Genomic DNA, 24,902 nt, shown 5'->3' on the forward strand with positions numbered 1-24,902 from the left:
CGAGCCTCAGCGACCGGGAATACTGTACTTGGTCAAGGCCAGTCTGCCAAAAGTACTGTGTCTGCTGTTCATAGCCTGGCCCCCCTGAGCTTTCTCCTGGGCCATGCTGAATTTATAAATTAAACCTGCGTTTAACTTGAAATGTAAGAGTTACATGTTGCCTCCATTTAACAAATACACACTGTCCTGAGGAGTCTGTGTTTGCTGCTGGGATTTCTGTTGCGGGCACTGACAGCTGCTTATTTTAATGTATTTTGACATGTGTTGAGGGGACTAGTTTGGTTGTGATTCAGGCTCTGCATATACATCAGAGCTGACCCATCTGCCACACAAGTATATTTTAGAAAAGGAGCAAATTCCTCGTTGGGATAAGTAACACCTTTTCCACTTCCCTCTGTGTGTGATCTGTTGTCTAAAGTATCATGTTGAAAAGTTGAGAAGTGATTTTGGAAGGAGGCAAGTGAGGAATCTGTTGCTAGAGTGTAATTCAGAAACAGATGAGCTAATGCAAGCCGCCAAGATGAGGGGGTTTTGATTTGTAATGGCTGAAGTAATAGCATCTCTTTGGGTTTTTGGAAGGAGAAATCAGAAACATAAGATAGACTACCCTGTGAAGTCGCACCAGTCCATCTCACGGTCACATGGTGGTGAGAGGCATTGCACCCCAAGACCTTCGGAATCCAACATGAAACCACTCTCTTGGAGCCTTTCCAGACATCCTGTCCCCAAACCTGACTGTCCTCTTCCAGAGCCCCATGGCGAGTGTGACCGACAGATGCATGTTTGCACTTTCTGATTTGTTGCTTGTTAATGTCCTGGAACTACTTTATTATTTAAAAAACCCCTAACTAGGTAAGAGACTAGAGACTGGATGTTTTATTTCTTCTATTTCCCACTACATATGCTTCAGGGGCTTGATCTCCCTTCCACAGCCAAGGGCTCCACCTACCCTCGTGGCAGCAGTGGGTTCTTCCTGCCCCGTCCCCCCCCCCGCCCCGTGGTGGGGGATTCCACCTGACTCCGAGGCAGGAGGAGGCTCGGCCTGTCCCCCAGGCGGCTGGAGCCATGGGCAGGGTGTTCTGTGGCTTGGAGTGGGCTTGGGCAGCTCATTTATTAGAAGTATTCCTTGAGCTCTGAGTTTTGTCCCGGGAACTAGAGGTTCAGAAGTGAACGAGACAAGAGTTCTTCCCTGTGAACCTTACATTCAGGTGGAGAGACTTGATAATGAACAGGCAGAATGGTGTGTGTCATGGAATACAAATAAGGATGGAGCGGCATGAAGGCTCAAGAGTGACCAGTCTTCAGGGTCTGCTCTGTAGGTTTTGAGTGGAGACCTAAGTGAGGCAAGGAACAAGCATGCAGAGATCTGTGAGCAGAGCATCATGGGCCAAGGACGGGCAGTGAGAGGACCCAGCAGCAGCCATGGGCAGTGAGAACGTGTGAGTGGGGGAGGCCCACGTGGCTGGAGAGGATACAGGCAGTGGCAGGAGAAGAGGCAGAGTGGGGCCTGAATGCCTTAGAGCTGGTGCACAGCTGAGAAGACTTGGGAGGGAACACTGAGCAGGGCGGTCTCATGTGCTGTTTGCTCAGCTCATTCTGGCTGCTGTGTGTGGGGAGGCAGAGAGCGGTCAGAGGCTAGGAGGGTCGGTAGGAAAACTGTGGCAGCCTGACCAGGGTGGTAGCAGTGCCCATGATGGAGGTACGCTTTGAGGGAGAGGCATGTGAGGGAGGAAGGTCCAGGGGACACTTCGGTTTGGGGCCGGGTAGCTGGGTCAGTGGTGGTGCCATTGGCAGTGCTTGGGGCAATCAGTACGGGAATGGAGCTTAGTGTGGCACGTGTGACGTGTGAGACCCTACTTCATATTCAGAGGGAGGAGTGGAGAACGCACACTCTGAGAGGAGGGGACGCTGTGTCGGACTCCACAGAGCTCATGCCCTGGAGTCTGTCACCCTGCAGCAGCATGTGGGTTCCTGTGGCAGTATAAAGCATCGTGAATCTCACCTGTCTTCAGGTTTACAGCTCAGCACCTGTCTGCTTAGGGGTACATCAGTTTTGGTTGATTTGTGAGCATCGATTTTGTTCTTATTAAAATGGGATTTTTTTCTTGATCCAGTGAATTTTTCCTCCTCCATTGTAGAGAAGTGATTGTAGAGAAATCCTTTGTGTTGTTTCTCTCAAGAGTATCATGCCTTTTCATTTATGCATTAAGGGTGGTTGGTTGCAGTAATAACCTGAGAGAAAAAAATCAGGAACCAGTGCAGGGACAGGAACAGTTGCCACCTGGGAGGCTGAAGAGATTCATTATGAATGTGACTAAGTAAGAGATTTTCTGAATACTTGTCACTGGGAACAAATAGTATATACGACATGATTTGGATTACTTACATTTTAATTGAGGATACTCCATTGACTCTAGAGATATTTGTATATTATAGTTTAATGCTCAAAGCACCTATTTCTTTAACCTAAAGAAAAAAAGACTTGCAGGGAACAAAAGGAAAATAAGTAAATATCTTATTTCTTATAACCTAAACAAGTAAATATCTTATTTCTTGGCTGGGTGAGCTGCTGCAGTGATGTGTAGCTCATTTTGAAGGCATGCTGGGCATTGTCTATTTCCAGAATTTGTCCAAGGTCAGACTTGAGTCTAATAGATAGTCAGCTGGAGCCAACACCTCAGGCACAGAGGTTCCTGCCTGCCTGGGAAACCAGGTGCACACTGCATACAGTGGGGCTCCCTGTGATGTAGGTGCAGCTCAGACGGTCTGCGGAGACATGAGCATCAGGAGTGTGCACGGTGCTGGATCTGGGTCCCAGAGGGTTACTGCCTTGTGGCCTGTGTTATAGAACTTGAACTCTGCAGAGAAGGTATAGTAGTCAGGGTTCACCAGAGAAATAGAACCAATAGGATTTGTCTGTTTGTCTGTCCATCTATACATACATACATACATACATCCAGATCTAGGAGGTGATACATTACAGGAATTGGCTTGTGTGATTATGAAGACCAAGCAGGCCCCAGATCTGCCTCTGCAAGCTGGAGATGCAGGAAATCAGTGGTGTCATTCAGTCTAACTCTGAACGTCCAAGAAGCAGGAGGGCTGGTGTCTGGTGGCAGAAGAAGATGATTTCACACTCAAGCAGAGAGTGAATTTGCGCTTTCACCGCTTCTGGTTCTGCTCAGGCCTCTGGGGACTGGTAATGCCATCCACACTGTGACCTCTACTCCGTCTGTGGCTTCGCCTTCACACACACACCCAGAAATCATGTTTTTCCAGCTCTGTACTTAGCCCAGTACAATTGACACATGAAATTAACCATCACAGAAATCAAGACTTAAACAAATTAGTCTGAGACGTACAAAGTACGTGATGAGATGACAATACCTAGCATTTCTCCGTGTTGTTCTCTACTGGGCCTTATCCTGAGCACATTAGATTAACTCCCATAATCCCTTCACCAGCCCTGGGAGGTCACTACTGGTGCCACCCAGAGACAAGTGACTGAGTGGGGACCTGAGCCAGGGAGGAGGGAAATCAGTGCGGGCCTGAGCAAGTGGGCTGGGAGGACTGGCCCACACGCCAGAGTGGGGCTGCAGGAGTCCTGCTGGCCTGGGTATGTGGGAAGGGTTTCTCTGAAATGGCTTTGGTCAATTGTTACTTTTCTTTCTGTCCCCTCCCTGCCTTCTCCTCTTTCCCTTCCTTCTGTTAACAGAATAAATTTAGTAAGTGCACACACTTAGAGAAAAGAATACAAAACGTAACAATGCAGCTGAGAACATTATCACAAAGGAACACTCATTATTAGCACCTCCTAGACTGAGAGATGGCGAGTTACCAGCACCCTGGAGGCCCTTTGCGCTCTCCTGATCACTGCTTGATTCCTCCTCGTTCGCAGCTCTGAACACTGTGTGAGGGAACCATGCTCCTGTGTCGGCTTTTCACTCCCATTCTGTTCGTGAGGCCCTCATGTGCGGCCTGACCCTGTAGGTGCGTTCATTGCTGGCCTTCTCAGTGCCATGGACATTCAGGTGGCGTGATTCTTGGTGGTGGTTGTCATGTGAGCTGCAGGATGTGGAGCAGCAGCCTTGGCCTCTACCCACTTGGCCTGTGGGCCCCCCCCCCCCCCCATTAACGACAAGCAACGCCCACCCACAGTTGAGACTCACTGCTGTACAGGATTTCATTGTATGATCCTGACCACTTACTACGCGGATCACACATTTGTATTGTTTCTGGATTTTGGTTTTTACAGATAATGCTGTTCCAGAATTCTGGTGCCGGCCTATGTAAACAACATATATTTTCCCATTGGGGGCATCTTTTAGAGGTAGAAGTTTGGGATTGATGGCAGTGCGTGTCTTCAACTCTAGCGGCTGGTGCTGGGCTTCCCCAGGTGGTTGTGCCAGGTGTAAATTTAACCAGCAGCCAGGGAGTGTTCTGGTCGCTTTGCACTCCCCCAGGCACCTGCTGTGGTGGGCCTCAGCCGGTCTGCTGACTGCTGCCTCATTGTGGTTTTAACGGCGCTTTCCTGATGAGTCCCTGTGTTTGCTTGCCTGCCAGATGTCCTTTTTTGTCAGGTTCTTTTCCACTCTCCTACATGTTTTTCTTTTAGGTTGTCTGTCATCTTAATGACTTTTACATTCTGGAAACAATCTTTGTTGGTTTTGTAAAAGTTGCACATGTATCTTATCATTCCGTGTCTTTTTTTATTTCCCTTAATGGTGACTTTTGATGAATCAGAAGTTCTCTGTAATCTAGAAGCCTCCTTTTTCTGCTTTTCATATTTAGCTGTCCCATCTCCCTTGTGTGTGTGTATGTTGCATGGTAGGCATCAAGTTTAATTCTCTTTCCATACGGATATGCACAGCCCAGCACCATTTATTGGCAGGATGGTCCTTTCCCCCCGGCCCCTCAGAGAAGCCTTTGTCGTTGCTGGCTCTCCATTCCACCGCTGTCACTGCAGCACCACGTGGTCTCTTCCAGAGCAGCACAGGCACGTCACGTCCCCCTCGCTTACTTTTCTTCAAGAATGCCTTTGCTGTTGTTAGCTCTCTTCTATGTAATCTTTACAGTCTGTGTATAAAAGTCCACAAAGGAAACTGTTTTGATTTTGATTAAAAGAGCATTGAATCTGTAGATCGGTTTAGAAAAACTGACATCTGTGCAGTGTCGAGACTTCAGTACATGACGTGATATTTGTCTTCACTGTTTAGATCTTTCTCTCAGGAGTATACTGTTCTCTGCATAGAGCTCTTGAATATCTTTCATTAGGTTTACTCCTAGTAGCCATGTTTTCTTGTTTTGAACTATGTAATTCCTTTGTCCTCTGTCACTGGACACTGAATTCACTCAACAACTGTTTACTGATGTGCCCCTACTATGTGCAGGCACTCTTTTGACCCTGGGGATACAGCAGTGAGCCAAACAGTCCCAAGACCCTGCCTTCACGGAGCTGGTGAGTGAAGAAAAAGTAGAGAAAATAAATGAGCAGAACAATGTGTTTTGTGATGTTTAATGCTACTGAGGAAAAAAGGCAGGGACGGAGAGTAGGAAGGCAAGTGTTGGCTCTTGTTTTAATTTTAAGATGTTTGTGGAAGGCTGCTGAGCAGCTGACTTCCACGTGCAGACCTGAAGGAAGTAGGACACTGGCTCTAGGATTTCTGGGGAAGCACGTGCCCCAGAGGGATGGGCGGTGCGAGGGTTCCGAGGTGAGGGTGCCGGCTCCGGCAGAAGAGCAGCAGAGGTGTTGGGAATGGGCTGCTGGTGGAGAGTGGGCGTGAGGTTTTGTTTCGTGTTGTTTGGAAATTGCTACTTACGGATGCCAGCTATGTACCGAGCGTTCCAGTAGACACTTCCATGCGTCTCCTTATTCAGTCTCTACAGTAACTGTGTAGGTGAGTAAACCTTCAGTCCACAGCTGAGGAAACCAAAAGCCTTTGTTTAAACAACTTTGTGAAGGTGATGGGGGAGACTCCAGATTCCATCCTCACTCCTGTAGGACATTCTGTCGTGCAGATGGACTACAGCCACCTCACAGTTCTGGTTATGCATTTAGTGCGTGGATTTTTAAAAATGAGGGTGGTAGTCAGATAAGTCAAGATAGACCATTTGTTTACATTTTCAGTATGACTGAGAATGGAAAGGCCTGGGGAGCATGTGCAAGTGTGTGTGTGTGTGTGTGTGTGTGTGTGTGTGTGTGTGCATGTGTGTGTCTGCGCATGTGAGTGTGAGTCTGAGCTGTGCCTTAGGGAGCCATGTCAGCTGTCAGGAAATTCATCAGGCTGAGTTTGTCGAGTCTTCTTTGTGTCAGCGTGAGTGCCTGTGTTTGAGAAGTGTGACATGGGGAGTCAGTGCCTGTGACAAGAGCTGTCACAGGTTGTGGAGTATGGATGTCTCAGTGCCACGTCTTTGTCTTCTAGTCCTTAGTCAGCCACAGCTCAATTCCCAGAGAGCCATGTTTCCTGGCCTTTGTTCCCTGAGTTGTGGGCCAGGTCCCCAGTTGGGGTGCACAAGAGGCAACCACACATTGACGTTTCTCTCTTTCTCTTCCTCCCTCCCTTTCTCTAAAACGATTAAATAAAATCTTTTAAAAAATAAAATAAATGTGTGGTTCCAGATACTTCTGGCCAAGATGGAGGCGTAGGTAGACACACTGTGCCTCCTTGCACAACCAAAACAAGGACAACAACAAATGTAAAAACAAAAAACAACCAGAACTGACAGAAAATTAAAGGGTATGGAAGTCAGACAACCAAGGATTTAAAGAAGAAACATTCACCCAGATGGGTAGGAGGGGCGGAAAGGACCCTCAGCAAGGCAGTGGCTGGCAGAGCTGGCGGTCCCACGTTCACATGCAGATAAGCCAGGAGGAACAACTGGGCAGCGAGACAGACTGTGAAACCCGGGGCTCCAGCGCAAGCAAATAAAGCCTCAAACCTCTGACTGAATAAACCTGTGGATGTTGCAGCAGCAGTGGGAGAAACTTCCAGCCTCATAACAGTTCTTTGGGGGGACCACAGGGACCTAGACGTACACAAACCCACCCACTGGTAATTGGCACCGGAAGGGCCCAACTTGCTTGTGGGAAGCAAGTGACTAAAAGCTGGCAGAGAGTGGATCAGACAGCACTGTTCCCTCTCTGACCCCTTCCCTGCATACAGCGTCACAACGCAGCCATGTGGGTTGCCCCACCCTGGTGAACACCTATGGCTCTGCCCCTTACTACATAATAGGCAAAACTGAGACAAAAAAATAAGGCCCAAATGAAAGAACAGGTCAAAGCTCCAAAAATAGAACTACATGACAAAGAACCAACATACCAGATGCCCAGTTCAAAACACTCGTAATCAGGATGCTCACAGAATTGGTTGAGTATGTCACAAAATAGAGGGAGAAGTGAAGGATATGCAAAGTGAAATAAAATGTACAGGGAACCAACAGTGATGGGAAGGAAACGAGGACTTGAATCAATGATTTGGAACATAAGGAAGAAATAAACATGCAACCAGAACAGAATGAAGAAATAAGAATTCAAAAAAATGAGGAGAGGCTTAGGATCCTCCAGGGCATCTTTAAATGTTCCAACATCTGAATCATAGAGGTGCCAGAAAGAGAAGAGGAAGAGGAAGAAATTTAAAACTTATTTGAAAAATAATGAAGTGGAACTTCCCCAATCTGGCAAAGGAAATAGACTTTCAGGAAGTTCAGAGAGTCCCAAAGAAGTTGGACCCAAGGAAGCACACACCAAGACACATCATAATTACATTAGCCAAGATTAAAGAGAAGGAGAGAATCTTAAAAGCAGCAAGAGGAAAGCAGAGAGTTACCTACAAAGGAGTTCCTATAAGACTAACAGCTGATTTCTCAAAAGAAACTCTGCAGGCAAGAAGGGTCTGCAAAGAAGTATTCAAAGTGATGAAAGGCAGGAACTTACATCCAAGTTTCCTGTATCCAGCAAAGCTCTTATTCCGAATGGAAAGGCAGATAAAGTGCTTCCCAGTTAAGGTCAAGTTAAAGGAGTTCATCACTTGGCCCTCATATGAAATGTTAAAGGGATCTATTTGAGAAAAAGAAGATGATCAGAACTATGAACAGTAGAAGACAACAAACTCAAAACTATCAACAACTAAACCTTAAAAAACAAAACAAGGCAAATGGAGCAAACAACTGGAACAGGAAGAGAATCACAGAAATGGAGATCACATGGAGGGTTATCAGCAGGAAGGGGAGGGGGAATGGGGGAAAAGGTACAGGGAACAAGACGCATAAATGGTCAGATACAAAATAGACAGGGGGAGGTTAAGATAGAATAGGAAATGGAGAAGCAAAAGAGCTTATATGCATGACCCATGGATATGAACTAAGCTAGGGGGGATGCTGGGGGGGTGCGTGGTGGAGGGCAATGAAGTGGAGGAAAAAGTGGGACATCTGTAATAGCATAATCAATAAAATATATTTAAAAAATAAAAATATGGTTCCATTCATATGATTTTCAAGAACAGGCAAAACTAATGTAAAAATGAAGACCTCAGTGGGACTGCCGGGAAGGAAGGGCAGGGCACGAGGGAGCTGTGCGGGGCTGGCAGTGTTCTCTGTCTGGTCAGGGTCAGCGTGCGCATGGGTGCGTACACCTGCCCGAGCGTTTCAAATCGTACGTGAGATCTGTGCAGTTTTATGCAAAATTTAACCTCATTTTGACAACCATCCACGAAAAAAATATTTTTATTCATGTAATTTTATATTATGTATAATAACTAATCCCTATCTACTGGGTCAGCTTTTTTTCGATTTATCTTTCCCCATTTACTCTAAAGTTGTCTTAAATAGTCTCCCTGTGTACATGGAGAACCGCAGCAGAGGCTGCAGTAATTTTTGCTTCAATCAACAAGCACACTTTACAGAACTCAGAGAAGCAGAGCCTGTCGTGTGCACCCTTATTTTATTTTCATTGTTCTTTCTTCTTGATGTTCTGAGATTTAGTCTTTACCATTTCCTTTCTGTTTAGATAACTTTATTTAGCTCTTCTCTCTCTTGTTTCTTCTTTTAGATTTACAGAAAGTTGCAAAAATTGTAGAAAGGATCCCTCCCACAGCTTCCTGTAACGTTAACCCCCTGGAGTAGTTATCAAAATAGGAAATTAACATCGGCTACACTCTCAAAACCTAATCTTCTGCCCTAAGTCAAATTTTGTCAGTTATCCCACTAATCTCCTTTTTCTAAAAACAGCTTTGTTGAGATACAGCACACGTGCCATAAAATTCAGCCACTTACAGTGCATCACTCAGTAGTTCTGAGTGTCTTTGCAGAGCTCTGCAGCCGTCACCACCACCTAATTTAAGGACACTTCCATCACCACCCTAGAAACCCCCAGACCCATTAGCAGTCACGCCCCATAATTCTTTCCACCCAGCCTACTACTCTCTGTTATGTCTCCATGGATTTATCTACTTCAGGAAATTCATACAGTTGGAATTTTATAGTATGTAGCTTTTTGTGTTGGCTTCTTTCATTTAGCATAGCTTCAAGGATCATCCATGTTGTAGCATGTTTTAGTACTCCATTCCTTCTCATTGCCAAATAATATCCCATTGTGTAGATGCCCCACATTTTGTTTATCCATTCATTACCTGATGGACATTTGTGGTGTTTCCACTTCTGGGCTGTATTATAAATAGTCAAACTAACACTTAATAAATGCAGCACAGGTTTCTGGATGGTGAGCTGCAGTTCAGTAGCAGAACACAAGGGGAATTGAAATAGAGTTTATTAGTCACAGGTCCGGGAGGAGGTATCTGGCAAACTTGGAGGGGCCACATGGGGAGGTCAAGGCAAAGTGCAGGCAGAGAGAGGCAGGGCCTGGGACTCATGCCTTTATGCGGGTCTGTGGGGGGTGTGCTTTGAGGTTCCTGGGCTGGAGCTGGATTGGTCAATTCAAACCAAAAGAGTGGGTTTTCAGCAAGCCCCATGGGGGTTTTATCTAAGGGGACATAGGGGTAGGCACTGGGAGGCAGGGGAGGCTGTTGGTCTCAGGGTGCTGGAGAACTTATATCAGGACTTACATTTGCTTGTGACCCTCTGGGCTGTCATAGAGGGCGTGGCTTACTGCATGAGGGGCCAGTGTCAGTTTAGGGGACTCCACTGAGCCAAACAAAATGGAAGGTGAGGCAGCAATACCACGGAGTAGCTGAGCTACGCTCTCCACGGGCTGTTTCAGAATAACACATCTTAGGAGCACTCCTGTACCAGTTTTCACAGGGTCTAGCCATTCTCTTACGGTAGGTCTGTGACAGCTTCTCTTAATTCTCCTTCAACTGAGAAAGAATGTCTTGAATTCCCCTTCACTTCTGAAGGACATTTCCCCTGGGTAAAGGATTCTGAGCTGACTGTTCTTTTGTTTCAAAACATAGGAAATATTGGGTCGACTCCTGACCTCCATGGTTTGTGATGAGAAATCCAGTATCACTGAATTGTTTTTCTCCCGTAGGTGAGGGGTCATTCCTCTCTTGCTGCTTTCGAGACTCTGTCTTTAGTTTTCAGAAGTTTGGCTGTGATGCATCTTGGCACAGATTTCTTGAGGTCTGCTCTGTTTGGTGTTTGCTCAGCGTCTCGGATCCATAGGTTTGTGTCTGTTGCCAAGTGGAGTAGAATCTCAGTGATTATTTCCTGGACACTTTCTAGCACTGCCGACTTTCCCTCTCTCTCCAGACCTGCCATGACTTGGACGGTGGATCTTTGTTATAGTCCCACCGGACAAGAGGCTGTGTTCGTTCTCTTCCCTGTCTCCTCCCTGTCATCCAGCTGGGCAGTTTCTGTCGTCCTGTCTTCCAGGACAAAAGAATCACTGAATCTTTCCTCTGCGCCCTCCATTCTATCTCCGTCAGGTTTTTAATTTCAGTTCTTGTATTTTTCATTTCCATTTTGTCCTCTATATTATCTGTTTCTTTGCTGAGATGCTCTGTTTTTCCATTTGTTTCCAGCATGTCATGGTTGTTCCCCAAAGAACGCGTATGGTGGCCGCTCAGAAACTCCTGTCACATAACCCTGACATCTGTGTCATGTCTGTGTTGCAGTCAGGTGAACGCCTTTTCATCTAAGTCCCTTCACCCTTTTGTAACCCCCAGATTGAGCCATCTGTGGGGATGTTCTCAGACTCAAGTAATTAGGTTTTCCATGATTGTTAAAAAAAAATAAACGGTGTAGTTATAACTCAGAATTTGCTAATCTGTGGCCCAAACGGACCCGAGTTGCATGTTATTCTCTCCCACCTATGCAGTTTGGGTGCTTATAGGCCATTTCCCTCCCCCCGTCCATGTTCCTTTCCAGCACGGTCACCATGTTGACTGTTTTCTTGCAATGATGTCACCGTGAAGTTGCTCCTGTCGGGCTGTACCCTTGAGTGCGTGTGTCTCCTCGTGTGTGACCTCCAGGGGCTTGTTCTGCTTTGCCCTTTGGTGAGGGCTGCACAGCTGTCTCTACAGCTTGCCCAGTTGTTTTATTTGCTCTGAAATGTTCTTATTGTGTGTGTTATAATAGCCTTAGCCGTACAAACACAGTCTTCTCATTCATTCAGCAAATATTTGTTGTATTGGAGATACGGTGACGGGCAAGACAGACAGGGTCCTTGCTTTCCTGAAGCTTTTCACTGGGGATGGGGGGAGAGAACATAACTCCGTAGAATCATTGATATTCCGAGAATAAAGTAGGGGATGGGTGACAGGGTGATTGGGTAGTTCCACTGGTGGTAAGGGAGTGACTCTCTGAGGAGAGAATATTTAAGTTGAAATGGACTCTTTTTTGCAGCTTCCACCTTCTCTGTTTACATGGTCCTTCTGTTCTTGCATTAGAGTCTGTTATGGGCTGAACTGTTGAAAATTCATATGTTAAAGTCCTAACCTACCCAGTAGCTCATGATCATTTTTGGAAATTGGGCTGCTAAAGAAGTAATTAAGTTAGAATGAGGCCACTAGGGTGGATGCTAATCCAATTTGACGGGTGTTCTTATAAGAAGGGATTAGGACATAGGGTGTGAGCGCAGAGAAGAGGCCATCTGCAGGACAAGGCTTCAGGGGAACCAGCCCTGCTGACACCTTGATCTTGAACTGTCTGTCAGCCTTCAGAATTGTGAGAAAATACATTTCTGTTGTGTAAGCCGCCCCATCTGTGGTATTCGGTTTTGGCAGCCTGAGCCCTTCGCATCCTCATCATAGTTCTTTAAATTCCCCGTCTGATAATCCAGAGTCTCTGTCATGTCTGAGCGTGGTTTTGAAGCTTGGTTTGTCTCTTCAGACTGTGCACTTTTCCTTTCAGTGCGCCTTGCAGTTTTTGGTTGAAGGATAAATGTTACTTGTTGGGGTGCAGTTTGATGTTCATCTGGCTGGGGATTGGGCTGCATTCCGTGTGTCCAGTGGCTTCATGCTCCTGTTCTCACCGTTTCCCCTGTCGCCTTTGGGTTTCCCTGAGAACTCCTCCTTAGACAGCGTCTGTGTCTTGCAGTCTCCCGGCTCTGATGCTCTGAGTGTGTAGTTCTGGTTGGGTGTTGTGGTGTACTGTGATCTCGCTGGTGTGATTTAAGGTATGTGAGAGGAGGGGGAGTATTCCATCATCTTATGATTCTAGTGGCCTGTGTCCCTGGCCGTGACCCTCACAAGTGTTTCTTAGCCCCCGCCCTCTGTAAGTGAGTCAGGAATGGAAGAAGGGGCTGTAGGGGGAGTAGTGCCCGTCCCCCTGGGTGGGCTAAAGCTGTGTCAAGTCTCTTCTCCTGGAGAAGGGCGTTTGTCACGGAAAGCACCCTAGATGTGTTTCAGGACAGTTACATCTCTGCCAGACCATGTGAGAACCTGGTGGGTTCCTTGGAGGTCAAACCCACAGGAATGTGGGGTTCTCCCTAAAATTGCCACATCCCCAGGAGTCTCTCACTGTCATGGTGGTCCACACCCAGCCTGCAGCAGTTTGTCAGAATGGTCACTTCCATGTTCCTCTCAGTTCAGGCCCCACTGGTCTCTGTCCCAGGATTACTGAGCTTCGCTGTCACTCTCTAGGTTTGCCTGTCATTACCCTGCAACCTCACTTCAGTAATGGGTCCAAGAAAAGTCTTTGATTTTCAGTTTGTTATGCTTTTCTTGTTATAAGGGTAGCAGTGATACTTTCCAAGGTCTTTACATGTAGGAGTTGAAATTGCTAAGCTGAAATTTGAAAGGAGCAAGGCAGAGGGAAGTTGGGGGAAGTCATTCTGGGCAAAGTGGACATGTAGAGCAAAAGGAATTAGGCCCATTTAGGGATGCAACAGCAGGCCAATGTCACTGGTGCACAGTGGGGAGGGGAGAAGGCTGGGTGATGACCTCAGGGAAGCCTCAGGGTTAGGTTGGGTGGGGCTTTTTTTTTTTAAGATTTTATTTATTTATCTTTAGAGGGGAAGGGAAGGAGAGAGGGAGAGATATATCAATGTATGGTTGCCTCTCGTGTGTCCCCTGCTGGGAACTGGCCTGCAACCCAGGCATGTGCCCCTACTGGGAATTGAACCGATATCCTCTGGTTCGAAGGCCCACGCTCAGTCCACTGAGCTACACCAGCCAGGGTCTGGGTGGAGCTTCTTGAGCCAGATTGAAGACCAGGGAGTTTATCTTGGATGCAGTGAAGACCTGTTGCAGAGCAGGGAAGTGACATATTCTAATTTCTATTTATGAGGTTTCATCTGGTTGCTGTTTGGCAAATGGAGAGGGATGGGAAAAGGAAAGAAGAGAAGTACTCAGTAAGAAAGCCACAGAGAGGGAGACTGTAGCAGTCTAGGTGAGACAAGATAGCCTAGCGCAGGGGGGCTGGTTACAGATTTAGGGCGTGTTGGAGGTAGAGGCAGCAAGTCTACTGATGGGTGTGATGGGAAGTGGGGAGGAATCAGCGACGATGCCTGTACTTCTGGCTTGAGCATGAGGTGAGTGGTGCTGTTTATTGAGATGAGGAAGACAGGGCAGAGACAGGTGAGGGTCCAGGGATGTGAATGCAGCCTCGCAAAGGTAAGGTTTATTGAGTTATAATTTATACAGAGTGCAATTCACTGATCAGTAGACGGTTCTGTGATTTTAAGCAATTGCGTACACCAGGAAACCACCACCATAATCAAGACATGGAACAGAACCGTCACCTCGGAGTGTTCTCTTGTGCCCCTTTGTAACCAGTCCTCCTCGGTGACCAGGCCCTGGCAACCTCTGATCTGTCTGTTTCCTGTTTCTGTATGTTTAGGCGTTTCCAGAATGGTATATAAACAGAATCATGAACTGTGTAGATTTTAAAGTCTGGCTTGTTTCCTTATAGTGCATTTGAGATTCATCATGTTACTGTATGTCAGTTGATTTCTTTTATTGCTAATCACTCACCATGGTTGCTGTCCATTCATCAGTAGAAGAACCTTGGATTATTTCGGGCAATTATAAGCATAGACACTGTGAATAAAATATTCGAAAAGACACCTAATCAGAGAATATGCAAATGTCAAGTAAGCACATGAAAAGATGTGTCTTTTCAAATATTTTGGGGGAACAACCAGGTTGCCTAAAGAAGGGTGAACAAGCCCAGGTTGGAAACAGGTAAAAACTCCTGTGCTGTCAAATATTTTGCTTATTCTTATTGTGTTGTTTTGTTGTTATTGGGTTTTCAGAAATCTCTTTATATTCTGGGTTCAGGGCTTTGTTTTTTGTTTGTTTTATCACATAAGTGTCTTGCAAGTATTTTGTTCCAGTCTAGTGGTTTGTCTTTTCATTTCCTAACTGTATCTTTTGAAGAGCAGTTGTTTTTTTGAAAGATTTTATTTAGTCATTTTTAGAAAGAGAGGGAGAGAAATACTGTGTAGGAGATACATTGATCAGTTGCCTCTCACATGTTCCCAACTGAGGACGTGGCCCAAACCCAGGGATATTCCCTGACTGGGAATCGAACCAGAGACCTTTCGTCTTGCAGGCTGGCAATCAGTCCTCTGAGCCACACCAACGAGGGCAGTTTTTAATTTTTAAAATAAGAAATGAAAGCTATGATAACTAATTTGAGACCTTTGTTTTTTTCCTAATATGAACATTTAATGCTATAATTTCTCCTTAAAAGCACTGATATAACTGCATTTCACAAATTTCTATAATATTGTGTTTTCATTTTCATTTTCTTCACAGTATTTCCTGTTTTTCCCTTAAGACTTCCTTTTTGATCCAGAGATTGTTTAGAAGGGTGTTATTTTACTTAGGGTTTTTTTCACATTTTTTTACTGTTATTTTGTTTTCTGTTATGCATTTTTTAATTTTGAATTTAATCTCTTGTGATCACAAAACTGCCTTTGAATTTTTTTAAATGTCAATTAGGTCAAGTTGGTCAAGCATTTATTATCCAGGGATTATTCTCTATCCTTACTGATTTTCTTTCTTCCTTTTTTAAAATTAGTAATGGAACTAAGAATGTTATGGTTCCCAGCTCTACTTGTGACTTGGCTTATCCATAAGCCTGTGGAGTTCTGCCGCGCCGCGCGCTTTGCGTCCTGCAGCCCCGTTGTCGGGCTCACGTTCGTGAGTCGTCGGCACCGTTGTTGCAGCGGCACGCTGACCTCTTTGTAATTATGCAAAGTCCCTCCTCATTTCTGGTAATAGTTCTTGGTCTGAAGTGTTTGCCTACTTACCAATCATAATAATTTGAAATTCCTTTTCCGATTGTTCTTGTATTTGTTCCTCTATTTGGGTCATCTCAGTCTGGTTGATTATCACTGTGGGCCTTGTGTTTCCCTGGCTTGGTCATTGTGATTTCTGATCCAGTGTTGGACATTGTGTGTAAGGCAGTAGAGTGTGTGTGAGGTGGGGGTGGGGGGGCTAGCACTTTTCCTGTAATGGGCCAGGTAGTAAATATTTTGACCTTTGAGGGCCATATGTGGTTTCTGTTGCACATTAGTCTTTTGTTTGTTTTTCTTTTTAAATAACCCTTGAAAGTGTAAATATCACTCTTAGCTCATAGCCCGCACAAAAATAGGTCATGGAGTGCATTTGGCCTCTGGGCCATAGTTACCAACCTCTTCTGGAGAGAACGAGGTAAATAGTGTTTACTGCCGGAAAAGGCCACGCCTCTTGTTGGCACGTTGGGGTGTTAGGCTGGGTTTGGGTTTTGTTGTTGCAGTGGTTACGTTCTGTGCGCTCCAGCTTCAAACTCCTCTAACCTTTGCTTGTGCTGAGGGTGCAGATACATTAAAAAAGAAAAAAAAGAAAAATTGGATCACTCTCTTACATCATACACAAAAATGCACTCAAAATAGATTAAAGATTTAAATATGAGACCTGAAACTGTAAAACTCCTTGAAGAAAATATAGGGAGTAAACTCTTTGACATCAGTCTTAGTAGTATCTTTTTGGATACATCTCCTTGAGCAAGGGCAACAAAAGAAAAAAAAAATTTGAAAGGCACTACATTAAACTAAAAAGTTTTTGCGTAGCAAAAGAAACCATCAACAAAATGAAAAGAATATCTATTTGATAGGAAAAGATATTCACCAGTGATACAGCTGATGAGGGATTAATACCCAAAATATGTTAGGAACCCATACAACTTAACACCAAAAAATATTTTTTGATTAAAAAGTGGGCAGAGGACATTTCTCCAAAGAGGACATACAGATGGCCAATAAACATATGAAAAGATGCTCAATGTCACTGACCATCAGGGAAACGCAGATCAAAACCACAGTGAAGTACACACCTCACACCTGTCAGCATTGGCTGTCATCAGAAAGTCAACCAGCAAGCGTTGGAGGTGGAGAAAAGGCCTCATTGGTGGGAACGCAAGCTGGTGCAGCCACTAGGAAAAACACCTGCCATGTGGCCCAGCAGTTCCAACTCTGAGTGTTTATCAGGAGAAAACAAAAACATGAATTCAAAAGACACATGCACCCCCACGTTTATTGCAGCATTATTTACAATAGCCAGTATATGAAAGCAACCTAAGTGCCCATCAATAGGTAAATGGATAAAGAATATGTGGTTTTACTTATTTATTTATTTATTGTACTGTGTGAAATAAGTCAGAGAAAGACAAACACCACACGATTTCACTTATATGTGGAACCTAAATAAAACAAAACAAATGAACGTACAAAACGAAACAAACATGCCCACAGATACAAAGAACAAACTGACGGTTGCCTCTAGGGAGGTGGCGAGAGGATGGGTCGGACAAGATCTTGTGATGTGACTAAGCTAGGAAATGAGTACACACAGATGAGTTATATTTTTTTTCTAATTTTGTGTATGCCTTATTTTATAATTTTAAAAGGCTTCATTAAGAACATGTAGAATAGGAATTTGAAGCCCCACCCTCCCCCACAAAAAAGAATAAAATCTCACTGGAGGCACTTTAAATTTTTTGCAGAAGCATTGTTTATAATTTATAATAACATATATCAAGAAAGCCTCAAAATACTCATTAACTGAAGAATGGACAATAAATTGCAATCACTTCATGCAATGAAATGGATGGGAAATGGATGAACTACAGTTTCTGTTTTCAATTCAGATGACGCTCTAAAACATAATGCTGGGTGAAAACTGCTCACTACAGATGATACACAATAGGCCAAAAAAGGGAAGAAAGGAGAACGTAGAATGGTGACATTAGTTCTTTTCCAAATTAATATTCTGGTTTACTGCAATTTCAATCCAGACCTGAGCAGACAAACTTATAAGTTGGGAGACAAACTTATACTAGAATTTATATGAAAAAGCAAAGGAATTAAAATAGATAAAACAAATTTGATAAAAATAAAGTTGAGGGATTACATATTCCTCTAACCTTTCCTTGTGCTGAGGGAGGGGGCTGAGGGGCCAGCGTGCCTTCCTCAGTGCCCTGCTGTCTCTCTGGGTCTGTGCCTCAGAGGATGTCCTGCCATCTGTTGCCTCTCCCCCACCACAGACTGCTCTTCTGGCTACTCCATGTCTGCTGGGCTCCTGGTAGAGGATGGAATGGAAATCTCTGTTGTTTTGATTCAACTGCTGTTCACATGTCGGGGGGGGGGGGGGCTTGCTAATGGTCTCCTCCTCCCTGTGGCAGCTACCCTCTGCCAGGTACCTTGGTAGGTCCTATACTAGACATAGCTTCCTTCGCCTCCCCCAAGGTAGGAGAATTCTAATTTCTGGGCCTTGGACTTCCTGCCCCTGCCCCTGCCCCAGATAACACAGGGTTTTCTTATCTCCTTCCCCAGCACGGCAGTCCTCACGATGCCCCGGGAAGGGAAGGTGGGGGGGGGGGTTCTGATTCAGAAGGGAAAGCCCTGGGTGGGCCTTGGTATTGTGGCAGTTCCTGCTGAAGGTTTGTTCTGTCCACTCTTCCAGTTCACTTACTTAACAGGTTTTGCAAGTCTAGTGCTAAGAACGAGGTCCTGATTTTGAGCCTGGTTCCAGTTACAATATCCAAGCAAGAAGTAAATTCATGGCATGTTAAAGGCTCCCCATAGGGAGAAATGGTAGGGGGAGCTGGATCCACTTGGTTAAGGGGCAGAACTTTGTGCTGGACTGCTGTTTCAGTCCAGCTGTTTTTAATGGACGCGACAATATATGCAGGGCCACCAGGTTCTGTAACTCACACGGGAAAAATGGAATACGGTGTGAAGGCCGCAGCCTGTGACTCTGGGACTCGGTGTTCCGAGCGCACGCCGCGGTTTCTCAGGGTTTGCCGCAGTCGGCGTGGAAGCAGAGTAATGCCCCTGAAGGCAGTCCTGCAAGAGGACAGCATGCCAGTCAACAGCGTGAAAAGCCCTTGTATTTTTAGTTCAGCATTTGAAGTTACACGGTTGTGAGTAATATTTGAAGACAGGATGTTACTAAATGGATGACAGATGAATTCTGTCATGCTGCTTTCATGAGCTAAGCTTTTACATCAAGAAATTATGTTGTTTCTGGGTCAGCTCGTAGTTTTCAAAACTGTCAAGTCTGTCATTCAGAAATCCAAGAACCCTTGGCGGTGGATGCTACTCAGAGGTTCCTGCAGGAGTTTCATTCTAACCAGAGTGTTACCTCTTTCTCCTTAGATCCCGATGCAGAGGTGTGTCTTCATGTTTTGCGACTTGTCCAGTCAGTGGTTCTGGAACCAGAAGTTTTCTCCAAGTCAGCCTCCGAGTTCCGGAGCTCCCTGCCCCTGCAGCGCATCCTGGCCATGTCCAGGAGCCGCAACCCCCACCTGCAGACCGTGGCCCAGGAGCTCCTGGAAGACCTTCGCGCTCTGGAGTGTGATGTGTAGGCGTGCCCCTTCCCCTTCCCGAGGTCCCCACTTTGTGTTCTGACACCATCACTGCGTGCCGTGTGTTACAGATGGCCAGGAGTTCTTGACTAGAGATGGATAGGAATGAATAGGTGTCCACACAGCTTCCTCCGGAAGTAAAGGTCCTTGCGGGTGGCTCATTAATCTTGCCAAGGGGAGCCTGAGAAAGAATCCATCCTGTCGCAGCGGCCGTGTCAGCTGGGCCGTGTCAGCTGGGCCTGGCTTCTCAGAGTGGTTTCTGCTCAGGCCACTTTCTGAGACCCGTGGGTTCCCCCCAGATGGGAGATTAAATAACCACCTACCCCATTGGTCAACATTTTCCTGAGACACATTTCTTTGAAAAACAGTTCATTCTCTCTCTAGTAATTATAATTAATCCCCTGAATGCAAGTTTACCTTTAAACCTTTTGGTGAACCTGCTAGTTCAGATGCCATCGGACACTTTAGTTTTGTATTTTTGTGCCTCTTTTACTTTTGAATAAAGAGAGTCAGAAGAGTTGGTGATGTGCTCCAGGTATTGTGTTCTGAAACATCGCAGACGTGGTATTAGGAAGCTGCATATGGCAGTGCTTGATAGGAACGCTCTCCTTATGTTTACTGGGCCCTTTGTAAACTCAGAATGAAGTCCACGTTTTCATGGAAGATATCATGAAAAGGCCTCCTGGATTAGAGCCTGTGCAGTTCGTTGACGTTCTTTAAATGATGTACACGGTGGGTACCAGGGTCCCTTCACCACAGGTTTCCTTCTCATCTGTGGCTAGGCCACTGGCCGAAGATAAAGGGGGCCCACTGCACTTCCCACAGATACCACCTGTGTGAGTTGAAGTCCATCTGAGTCACTCCTGAAGGTCACGTCAGGGAACACGGGCTCTCCTGGTGATGCTTCCGTCGGCATGACGCTGGGCCGTGGGCTCCGGGTGTCCTGTATGAGCAAAACCTCGTGCAGGTGTTCCTTACAGTGGCGGCCTTGGAAATGTGTATAAGCTGTTTCTGTTGTGTGGCATTTTAGAACAATTTCATTTTTCTTTTAAGTAGACTTCTGTAGGCAGCGTACGATTTATGGCTGAGGCCGAATGAAGGAGCTTAGGGGAAGGCACAGTTGCTTGAATTTCACAAGCCAGCATATTGTGAAACACTAGCTCATCAGGGCCAGAGAAATGTTGTAAAAAGCAATTTAAAATTCATGGAGGCAGAAATTGGTCCATCTGTGCTGCATGTTTTTGTAGGGCCTGATGATTGGCGAATGAAATTGAGGATGTTATGTTTCTGTAGTTTTTCTAGTGTGGTATCATTTCCTTTTTGATTGTTTGATAAGGTAATGGGAGCTAAACTAATGTAATTAGTTAGTGCTGTCTCTGCACGTGCAGGGTCTTTCTCCTGCTGAAGTGGGACCAGTGGTGCAGAGAGAAATGACAGGGGCCGAGCCCGTGCACATTTTGTCGTTCAGCTGATGAGCAGGGGGCGTGAGGAGGAAAGATAAGTTTTCTCTCCTAATTTTGAAGGCTCAGGATATGAAGAGTTATTATGAAAAAGCCTTCAGGAAGGAAAATGACAAATACATGTTTGAATGTATGTTACAGGAGAAGTATTTAAGGCCAGTTTCAAGGCGTGGCTAGTCTTTCTAATACTTTGCTCTTCATGTGAAGGTCAAGAAGAAAACATGAGTTCTTTAAATGTTTTTGAAGCTAGAATTCAAAAGAAATGCAGTTTTTAAAATATGCGTAAAAGCAAGTACTTGACAGTGTTCAAGGTCTGTGGTGAATTTTAAAATCAGGAACAAAAGCAATAAAATGGTACATATATTTTACATTTTAATTTGCGAGGAATTGCTCTTATATTTAAGTTAAGGAACTCTTCTTTCCTCCCATGCTGTTGATTTTTTGTGTAGAGTGTGAAACCTGTCAGCCCCCCAATGGGACTTCGCCCACCCGCCCTCCCGCCCCTCACCGGTTATCTGAGCCGGCCTCTTGTTCCCAGCTGAGTCCTCTCCTATGCGGTGTGGCGGGGGCGGTCCTGGTGGGTGGCTCTGCTCCTGTCTGCGCCTGGTATGAATTGGGAGAAGCCTGATGTTGTAAGTTCTGCTCATCCCAGATATTTGTTTTGCCCCTGTGTCTTTTACTTATTCCAGAGGATTTTAAAATTAGAGTACCAAGCAAGTATCACAAGTCTGGGGCCTGAGAAAACCAGCCTGAGGCTGGAGTCAGATCATAGGCAAGGCAGGGTTTCAATACGAGTTGTAAGTGTGCCGGTCACACTGATTCCGCCAGACCTAGCTGTATTGCCCTGGCATCGGGGTGAATGGAAATGGTTGGTAAGTACTTTCATAGACTTCACTAATTTCCTATTAAGTCCTGAAGGTGAAGTTTGCTCTGTTTTTGTTTTTTGTTTGTGTGGTTTTTTTTTTAATGATGTACGTGCGCTTAGACTACTTGGGAAGGACTTCGACCAGTGTCGGGTCTCTGGGGCAGACCCTGGTGGAAGTGTAGGACAGTATAGCATAAAGCATCCTGTAGGGGGCGTGCATGCTCAGAAGGTGGAATGAATGAACCCAAAATCTTGGGATGCTTGTTAGGTACAGGTTCAGGTGGGAGGGCAGAAGACAACTGGTAGACCTCTGCCTTTACAGGATTAGTCTCAAAGGCCCTGGCCTTCTCCCAGCCTGAGGGCAAGCCCATGTAAACATGTTTCCAGATGTGGAAGTGGACTGAAGTAGTCTTTGAATGTACTAGTGTGTTACAAAATTATTGTTACTGATTTTTTGTTATATGTAGTTTTCCAAGTTTTTAAAAATTGTGTAAAATTTGCCACATACACAAATGCTAAACATTCAATTTAACCATTTTTAAGTGTAGAAATCAGTGGCATTAAAAACATTCCCAGTATTAGGTGAGCATCACCACTATTTAAGAACTTTTCGTCATACCAAACAGAAACTCTGTACCCATTAAACAATAGCTCCTATACTTCAACTGCCCCCCTCCCAGCCCTGGAATCCTCTCTTCCACTTCTGTCTCTGTGAATTTGACTCTGCTACATGTCTCATATAAGTGGAATCACGAAGTATTTGTCCTCGGTGTGGCTTATCTCAGCATATGTAGTCTTCCAAGTTCCTCCATGTCATTGCACGTGTCAGAACGTCATCCTGTTTATAGCCCACTGGTAAGTATTCTGTTGTACCCGCACACCACAGGGTGTTGTATCTGTCTATTAACGGACCCTGGGGTTGCTTCCAGCTTGTGGCTGTTGTGAATAAGCTGTGGTGGATTTTGGTGTACAAGTCTCTGTCCCCAGTGCATTTTTGGGAGTGTATCTAAACGGGTAACTGCCATATCAGATGGCACCCTCATGTGTCACTTAGAGAAACTGCCAGACTGATAAACTCCTGTGCAAATTCTCCTCCTCCTCACCACACTTGTTTTCTATTGGAAGGTTCTGGTGGGTGTGAGGTGGTCTCTCATTGTGGTTTTGATTTGCATTTCCCTGATGACTAATGGATGTTGAGCATCTTTATCATGTGCTTATTGGCCGTTTGTGTGTCGTCTCTGGAGAAATACTGTTCAAGTCCATTGCTCATTTTTCAATTGGGCTGTTTGTCTTTTTGCTGTTGAGTTGCAGGAATCTGTAGTATTCTGATATTAACCCTTTGCTAGCCCTATGACTTAAAAATACTCCCATTCTGTGGGTTATCTTTTCACTTTGTTGATAGTGTCCTTTGATGTATAAGAGTTTTATGTTTTGATCAAGTCTGATGTAATCTGTTTTCTCTTTTGTTGCCTCTGCACTTGGTGACATATCCAAGAAGTCACTGCCAAATTCATGGTTGTGCGTATGTCTTCTATGTTTCCTTCTAAGAGTTTTATTGGTTTAGATCTTACATTTAGGTCTTTGATCCATTTTGAGTTAATGTTTGTATGTGGTGTTAGGGAAGGGTCCAACTTCATTCTTTTGCATTTGTATATCCATCCAGTTTTCCCAGCACTATTTGTTGAACTTTGTAATTGTCACTTGGAAATATTGTTACAAATATGATTTTCAAAATGCAAAGATTCATGTACATTATGCTTCTTGTATTTTAAAAATATCTGTTTGTTTCATGCATAGCCATGATTGCGAGGGTTTTGAGTTGTCCCCAGGGGACCTCCCTCAGCTGCTGTTCCCCTCCACGGTGTGCACTTACTGTTCTGAGCATGCAGCACAAATGGAGGTCCAGAAAAGTGGCTCCTGGTAGTAGAGGCTGTTATATTTTTTAATCAAGGGCATATTTGCAGCTCAACTTTTCAATAGGAATGGGTTAATGCAAACAAGTACTCTGGGAGAAGAGTCCAGGCAGCAGGAAGAGTGGGTGCAAAGGCCTTGCAACATGTGACTGGGGTGCATTTGAAGACCGTAGAGAGTGAGCAGGTCATGGGCAGGACTTTGTGGTTCCCTACGTGATAGCAGATGATTGGAGAGCTGGGGCAGGAGCAACCAACCTCTGATTCACATTTTTAAATGTAAAGAAGTGACTCTGATTTCAGACCCACAGTCTTCTGCCAGATCCTCCACCGTGAGCAGCAGGAGTCCAAGATGCCAAGACCAGCGCACTTGGTCTGTTTCCAGATTGAAGCCCTCAATCTCCCTGGGCAACCCAGGCCAGCTCGTGTACCTCTCAGCTGGCAGCCCACAGACTCACCACACCGAGGTCCGGGGCCCAGCGTGCAGGATCTCCCTGGACCCTGTGCCTTCCTGACTGCCATGCACATGTGCCACTGTGCAGAGCATGGACAGTGATGCCACAGTGGAGGAGAGTGCTTGTTTGGTGCCAGCCTGGCGGCCTGTGCCCACTCTCAGTAACTCACACTAGGAGCCCTTTTTCTGTTTCATTGGGCCTGTTCTTTGCTTGATTGCAGACCCTGAAAACAGTGTTTGTTAGCTCTGGTGCAGTCATGTAGCCCTTGGACAACCCAATACACTTCTCTACGCAAAAGTGCACAAGAGCACACGTGCCTTTTCTTGCATAGTTTCTGGGAGTTTGTGGGGTAAGGATTCCTTGCCTTGGTGTGAGAACCATATTTGTTGAACTTACATGGCCTGATGCAGTGCTAGTCACATAATGAGGCACTCTGGCAGGAAGAGCATTTCTGTGACATTGAAAGGTCTCCCACACTAATGTCAGCCCTGCACCTGCACAGGAAGTATTTGGTGTCCTGGTGGAGGTCAGGGCTTGTGTCTGATTTGTACTAGCTCAGTCCTCAGAGGCACTTTCTGCAGGTGAGGGGATGAGCCCAGAGATGTTAAGCTGCCTTCCCGAGTGGTGGAGCTGTGATTTGAACCTGCTTCCCTCTTTTGTAGCCCTTAATCACAATGCAGTGTCACCTCTGCCTCTCTGGGTTTGTGTCCATCCTCACCTGTGGTCACTAGTTCTCCAGACCAGGGCCTGGTCCTGTCTTGAGCCTTCACAGTTCTGGTGACTAGTGGTTTAAATTCCTCTGGCACCCTCTTAAGCCAGCATGCCCTGGGTGCCACCCACAGGTCCCTGGGATCATAGGGGCAGGGGAGGAAATCAGAGGACAGCGGCCAGAAGTCCACCAGTTAGTGTCCTGCCCACCCCAGGTGGAATTTAGACAGCATGTGCTGATCATGGCAGGCTC

General features: G+C 45.5%; 1 protein-coding gene across 2 annotated transcripts in view; it reads left to right on the forward strand.

Annotated features, from left to right (window-relative positions):
- The window catches only part of HSF2BP (heat shock transcription factor 2 binding protein), an 80,950-nt gene extending 61,180 nt beyond the window's left edge, over nt 1-19,770 (forward strand). For both annotated transcript variants that reach the window (XM_037136337.2, XM_053657593.1), the window contains exon 8: nt 19,043-19,770. In XM_037136337.2, coding sequence (XP_036992232.2) covers nt 19,043-19,251 — 209 coding nt within the window. In that variant the 3' untranslated portion in view covers nt 19,252-19,770. The remainder of the gene's footprint in view (nt 1-19,042) is intronic.
- Nucleotides 19,771-24,902: the final 5,132 nt, after the last annotated feature.

The sequence above is a fragment of the Artibeus jamaicensis genome, unplaced genomic scaffold, assembly GCF_021234435.1.
Source record: "Artibeus jamaicensis isolate MK-2021 breed Jamaican fruit bat unplaced genomic scaffold, CSHL_Jam_final scaffold_474, whole genome shotgun sequence".
In the NCBI taxonomy this organism is placed as follows: Eukaryota; Metazoa; Chordata; class Mammalia; order Chiroptera; family Phyllostomidae; genus Artibeus; species Artibeus jamaicensis.